This window comes from Notolabrus celidotus, chromosome 13, assembly GCF_009762535.1.
Source record: "Notolabrus celidotus isolate fNotCel1 chromosome 13, fNotCel1.pri, whole genome shotgun sequence".
Classification (NCBI taxonomy): Eukaryota; Metazoa; Chordata; class Actinopteri; order Labriformes; family Labridae; genus Notolabrus; species Notolabrus celidotus.
Genome location: NC_048284.1, coordinates 21,385,563 through 21,392,224, shown reverse-complemented (window position 1 = coordinate 21,392,224; position 6,662 = coordinate 21,385,563). Strand labels below are relative to the sequence as shown.

The 6,662-nt window shown below is 38.8% G+C and overlaps 1 protein-coding gene across 1 annotated transcript; it reads right to left on the bottom strand.

Moving 5' to 3' along the window:
* Positions 1-2,119: 2,119 nt before the first annotated feature.
* Positions 2,120-6,537, bottom strand: slc25a47a (solute carrier family 25 member 47a). Its single transcript, XM_034699422.1, has 6 exons — positions 6,151-6,537; positions 5,457-5,500; positions 5,295-5,366; positions 3,935-4,108; positions 3,508-3,772; positions 2,120-3,406 (listed from the first exon to the last, which is right to left on the bottom strand). The coding sequence occupies exons 1-6, from the start codon at positions 6,185-6,187 to the stop codon at positions 3,099-3,101; spliced, it is 900 nt and encodes a 299-aa protein (XP_034555313.1). The 5' UTR covers positions 6,188-6,537; the 3' UTR covers positions 2,120-3,098.
* Positions 6,538-6,662: the final 125 nt, after the last annotated feature.

The following is a 6,662-nucleotide window of genomic DNA, read 5'->3' as shown; positions in this document are numbered from 1 at the left end:
TAACAAGGCTGAATGCAGTGTTCTGTACCACAACCTACAAAACAGCACTTGAGAGAATATCTCTGGGAAGAATTGTGTTTGTCTGTTGCATAGAGTTAGTTCAGAGACTTCCACAGGTCTCATTGAAGAGGTTCTGGCAGCCAGCCCAGCACCTAATTAATACACATATCGTTGGGTTTTCATTTGTCATCCAGCTGTATATCATGTTAAGTATATAGTTGTGTGTTCAGCCACAACCCAAATAAAAGGCGGGGAGTTATTGCACAAATAATGTCAGTGGGTTGCTCAGAGTGTTGGTGGTTTTCTCCATCAGTTCAAATATGTCCCTGATTCCACTTGATATTGCTTGTGGGATAATCTGATTCAGTTAATTATTCCATTGAACAATGGGTTTGTTTGTCGTGCTTCTTAGAATTTGGGGGAAGCATAAGAGGTGGTCGACACATTCAAGAACTTATTGCAAGGGATGAACCCCAAGTAGTTTTATGGGAATTTGGGGACCTATTAACTCTTACTAAAAATCACCTTTACATCTAAATTCACAAGGAGTGCTTAGTGCGCCAGTCTCTGTTTTACGTAATTGGTTTGAGGGGCAAAATAGGAAGCACTTAAGTCAGTTGTTATAATCAAAGCTTTATCACTTGTCCCCAATTGGGAATCTGCTTAGCTGGGACAAATTAGGCTTCAGGCTACATGGGAAAAAACAGAGCCACAAATTGTTCCTGCATGCACCACCTCAAGTAAGATAAATCAGATATTTCTGAGCTCAGTCTGCAGCTGTGGAAAGTTCAACATGACCTTAGCTCTAATCAAAAACAATATCTTGGCAAATTAAATCACAAGAGGAACTAATTTGGGCTTTTTGAAGATCCAGATTTTAAGAAGCAACAGGTCTCATTAAAACTGTCATTGATTTTATGAGAAGTTAGAGCTAACAGTGTAATTTTTATTATCTTGAACTATAAAGGAGCTCGTTTTAGGGATATTTTAAATGAAAGCAGATGTGAACTTATTCTTAAGAAAGACAAAATCTGTGTATGACATGAAGTTATGTGATTATATACTGTATGTATGGGACTACCCAAGAGTATTCTCCTTACACACTAGATGGTAGTACAACCCTACAGAGCCTCACGACTCATAGGAAAACTTGATCTGTGCCAACAGGACAACTTTTGAAAACCACCTGCTGTACCTGGAAAAAAAAGTACCAGGGGCCTTATAATGACAATATCCATCATGTGTGTTGTTCTTAACATTAACTTAAACTATCTGTTTTTTTACTGATAAAGCTTCAGCTAAAACTCTGACAAATGAATACTTCTAAAAACTTAAAAGGTCATTGACATTTTTCACTATCGTGGGGAGTTTTAATGGGAAGTGTCATCACAATTGTTTTTTTTTTTGTTTTCTTTTTGTTACAATAATATTAGTTGTCACATTGAAATATGACAGACCATCTATTTCTATTCTTCACTTGTGTTTTGAAGAGGCTGGCAAAATGTTATGTTTTTTCTCCCTGCTCTTTTACTGATATGAAATGTGTGAAAATCATGCAGTTCTCTTCTTTTATAAGTAGAATTTTGTACATTGCCATGACTGGAACAAATGAAATTAAATCAGCAGAACTCCTAAGACAAATCTGAATCAGTCATTTAGATTTCCGCCACTGGCAATCATTAAAAATCAAAATGTGCAGCACAAGTATGTAATTTACTACTACAATACAACTCCTTTAATTATTTCAGTGGTTTATTACCATGCATTTGTAAATATCAGTGTTCCATGTAATCCAAGCTGGTGCTTTGTCATTATGGCTGACATACTGTCACATTTGGGGGAGTACATATTGCATACATGGTTTTCATGTCCCTCTTACTTTAGAGGGTGGTGGGCTAAAAAATACAGAACATGCCATGTTCATGCTTCCATTTCCTATAAACAGATGCTTGATTCAATCTGAAAACTTTAAGACAAGTTCTTCATACAATACATAGAAACATATATATATGTATATATATATGTATTGTATGAAGAACCTGTCTTAAAGTTTTCAGATTGAATCAAGCATCTGTTTATAGCGCACATGCAACATTTACACAGATTCGTACAGCATACAGTAGTTATATCGATCTCCTTTATTATGGAAGGCACAAAAAGCATTTTCATGATATTCATAACAATAATAAATAACAGGAAATATACTTCACATATATTTTCTGTTAGCAAAGAACCCTGATGTAAGTCTGTCCTACACTTTGACACCACACTTATTCCCTTTAAATATCTCCACTTGATAGCAGCAAGTCTAAAACACTTGTGTTTAGTTTTCTAGGAAAGAGCAATTTAATAAATGTTTTAGAGGTTGACAGTAAAACAAGTTTGCTTTGCAGGTTTCCGTATTGTTCATGAAAGAAGTCTCCAACACTGATACTGTTCAAAACCCAGAAGCGGATCATCCTGAGGCTCTTTCCTCTTTATAATTACTCTGTAGAATAATCCCTTATAAATCCATTTCATCAAGTTTTAAAATATGAACATATTATATTTTATTTAGACTGTGCATCTTCGCTCCTGGGATGAAAATAACAAGCTTTATCTCTGGACATGGTCATGAATCATACATATAAATTGTGCGTGCTGCAGCTCATTCATGATTCTCAACCCAAGGCCTTAGAGGGTCTTGATGTAGTCAAATATTTCTCAAGTTTAACAGTCTCAAGTCTGTTTAGATCCCATAGTGCGCTGCTCTTCAGATTCCACACCGAACCAGTCACTCGTACTGTTTTTTTCCTGTCAACATACTGAAGAGCAACAAGAAAAGCGAGGGTAACGAGCTGGCCAGGGAGGCCATCTAGTGGTCAGAGGGTTGCAGGACCAATAACTGGGACCAACATTACTGAATAACTCCTCTACCTTCCTCTAAAACATGTTAGGATTTATGCTAGTACTGTACTTAACTGAATGTCATAAATGTAACAAATTGTTCAAACTCCAAATATTATAATATGAACATTAATAAAATACCCAAATGCAACAGACAACAAAATGTCTTTGGCATTTTGTAAACCGCACAGGTAGGTAGGAGGTATTCAATACTATTCTAAGCCTAAACGAGGGGGATCATCAGATGCATTTTTAAGAAGACCTGTGAGAACCTCATATGTAACAAACACCACCATGTTGACAGGAAACGCCCGCACACAGTTGATGCCTAAGCTCCTGAAGAACACGCCGAATCCCTCCACTCTCACAGTCTCTGTGATGCAGTGATAAAAACCCCTATATCGCTTTGTCTCCCGTGCTCCGTCCATCTGAAGACGGGCTTTTATCACATCCATTGGCGTTCCTATGGTCCAACCTACCATTCCAGCTAATCCACCAGCCAGCATGATACTACTCAAATCTGAAAGAAATGAAAGAAAAAAGAGTTATAGAGAAGTCAATGAAAATTTGTACCTCCAAAAGCCAAGGATAAAACCTGGAGGAAAAATTGACATTACACACCCGGTTTTGTCTTGTCCTTGTCAGTCAACCATTCACAGATGGTTGCGTAAGTCAAAAAGTAAGTCGCATACGAAGGCCCGTCTCTGAGCATAAGTGGCAGCACTCCTCTGTAAAGCCCCTTGAACCCCTCTTCTTTTATAATGCTCAGCAGACAGTGAATTGGACCGTGGTACTTGGGTTTGGGTGCGTTGGCTCCCCTACGCTTGGACTCTGTCTGACACTGCAGACGTACTTTTACTATGTCACCAGGAGACATCACCGATATCTGTCAGAGGGAGATAATTGGCAGCAGAAGTCAGGGAAGTGGAAACCTCAAAACTTGAGCATTTCACTTTCTACATGACTATAAACCTTTGAGGAACAGGAACGCACAATCCTATGACACAGTAAAAGCATATTAGAGGACATGGAAAATTGTATCCTTTACCTGAGCTATCCCTCCTGCCATACCAGATAGGAGGACATCCAGTTTGGTGTTCAGACCAGTTCCTCGTGCCTGGCTCAGACATTGCAGGCAGTTTCTGTACGTCCCAAACACCACTGAAGAGGTCATTGTGATTGTTGTGAGAGGTAAGGACATGCCTTTGAAAAAGCCATGCACCTAAGAACACAAGTGAAAGGAAAAAGCCTTTGCGTCACTTTCAGCTATTTTAAAGCAATTCAATCTTGGAGTAGGCTAACTGCTATTGTAGTGTAAATCCAAACCACATTGTGCAGAAAAATGATGATAATGATGAATAATGTTTGGCTTAGAAACATTTGTAGTTTATATGTTGTTACACCTTTGGCTCAGTTACCAACAATGGCACTACTTCTGCTGTTCTTCCTGACTCTCATGATTTCTATCATGAACAGACCTACTGTTTTAAAAACAAGCTCTACTCCAAATGACTAGATGCTTTCTACACAATCCATGCTAGGATGTACACAATTAATCGATTATCGATTAATTGATTGTTAAGAAATTACTCGAAACGCGCATTTTTGTTTTCAATTTTCTGTCATGTGGAACAAACATCATGTGGTCTCATATTACACTCAGCTATCAGGGAGGTGTTTTAAGTTTAAAGCATGTTTTGTGTGAGTCAGCTGTTAAAGGTGTTGCACACAGCGGAGATGTTCAGCTGGCGGCTGCAGCTGTGCTCCTGGTCTCAACGTGAGCTTTTTAGAGAGGATCAATACGCAGCTGCTGCCAACAATGACACGGACACGAAGGTTGATAGTTTTAAACAGGACATTTCCCCACCTTTAGATACAAAGCCTACAGACTGTTGGGAATTGCTAGTGCGCTGTGTTTGCAGATCAGCAACATCAGAGCCATCTGGGCTTTTCTGCAGCTGGACTGATTATGACTCAGTTGCGTTCCTGGCTGACACCTGACCGAATACATGTGTGTTTTTCTCAATAAGAACGAGTAGACAGAAAACTGGACACTGTGAGTCTGATGTACTTTTCTGTTAGTATTATGAGCCTTCACATTATAAGATTATGTCAGCGGAGAATATTTGTATGAGCCTGATCGTTCATAATCAGTGTTTAACATGTACCCGTATTCACTACCGTCAGTTATTTATTATTATCTTTTATTTATTTTTATATGCGTTTTGTTGCTGTATAAAATGTAATTTAGGGGGAAAAAGATTTTTGATCAATCAATAATTGATAGATCGATTACAGAAAATACCTAAAATGTACATCCCTAATCCACGCTGTCTTCTACTTCTGAATCACGGCAGCAGGTATACTCAAAAACGTGGCATCATATACACTATTACTGTCCCACTCACCCCTTCCTTTGAAAATGTAGCCGCTGCACACTGCCATACTCCAGTGAACTGTCTCTGGGTTTGGATCCGGACCTAGAAAGAGAAGTGTTTTTTTTTTATAAAATTGTGGCCCCATGTTTTGCATTCATCTTGATTTCTCAAGTAAATGTCACTTTACTGTACCTTCACAGTGTCAAGAGGATATCCCACTGCAACTCCACATGCCCCTGTATGTTCCAATGAAAAGGGTGCATCAAGGACAAAAAGAAACACAGCTGAAGGACTTCAACCCCAAAAACGTCTGTGATGTGCAGATGACAGGGACTTTTACTTATATTTTATTACAGTGATAGACAGCTATTTGAAGGGTGTATTAGTGGTGCTATAAGCTTCACTAAAGGTATCTTTCAAGCCCCTGGCTTAGCTTTGAATAGACAAATTTAAGCCATTATCAAAATTCAGTTCATTTACTGTCACTATGTTTTACGTTTTCAACATCTGTTATATGTGGCTCAAAATCCTGTAGTGATTTCCTACACTCAAAGTAAAGTTGTTAGTTGTAACAAACCTATTAAGAGTCCAGATGACAGATTATAAATGTATGAATACAAACATAAAAATTACTAGACTAGTTATATATGTGACAAAACTGGACAGGGGTGGTAAATCAGTTTAATTCACTACCTCCATCCCCTCCTAATTCTCCAATCTTTATGTAGGTTAGATAATACACATTTAATCTGTGTCACACACATGACACGTGTAAGTGTATCTACTCATCTGACTTTCTGTGTTGTTGTAAACCATGATACACATGCACGAGCTGGCTATATAGCAGCCTCATACTAAATACAAAGGGACAAGAGTGAACGCTTACCTGCAAGTGATCCGGAGACAAAATCAACGATGTGCATTCTGTCAGGTTAAAACTGACCGACCTATATTAGTCAGATGTGAGTCCATTCTTCTTCTTACATGTGCTGTATAGCTGTAACCTTGAATGTGTTGCTGTTACGTGACGCGTGGAAGAGGCGTGGTGTGCTAACAGCGTCGAGTGACAACATCGATTCCGACTGAATCCGAAGATAGCCGAAGGTTTCTCTTGATTTAAACAGCTGTTTATCGGCGGTGAATTGAATACTTCTGATGTGTACTTAACATTAGTACAGTAATTGAATAAGCGTACTTAGTTTAGCTTCAGTTCACTCCCTCAGTCACCTCGTGATAGCACTGCCTTCGTCACATCAATGACACGACGAGATGTGACGCTCGTGAACGAGTCGGTCTTTTGAACGGCTCTTTTTTAGTGACCGATTCGCAGTTGCGAGCCGTTCATTTTGGAGCCGTTTTTATATGCAGATTGCCCACGCTGCCTTCACATGTTACTAG

Bases quoted from the DNA above. Each gene is read 5' to 3' on its own strand.
- slc25a47a (XM_034699422.1), bottom strand. From the start codon at position 6,187: ATGCACATCGTTGATTTTGTCTCCGGATCACTTGCAG. The intron at 5,501-6,150 runs GTAAGCGTTCAC...TGGAACATACAG, and splicing joins TGTCTCCGGATCACTTGCAG to GGGCATGTGGAGTTGCAGTG. The intron at 3,407-3,507 runs GTGTGTAATGTC...CATTTCTTTCAG, and splicing joins CAAGGACAAGACAAAACCGG to ATTTGAGTAGTATCATGCTG.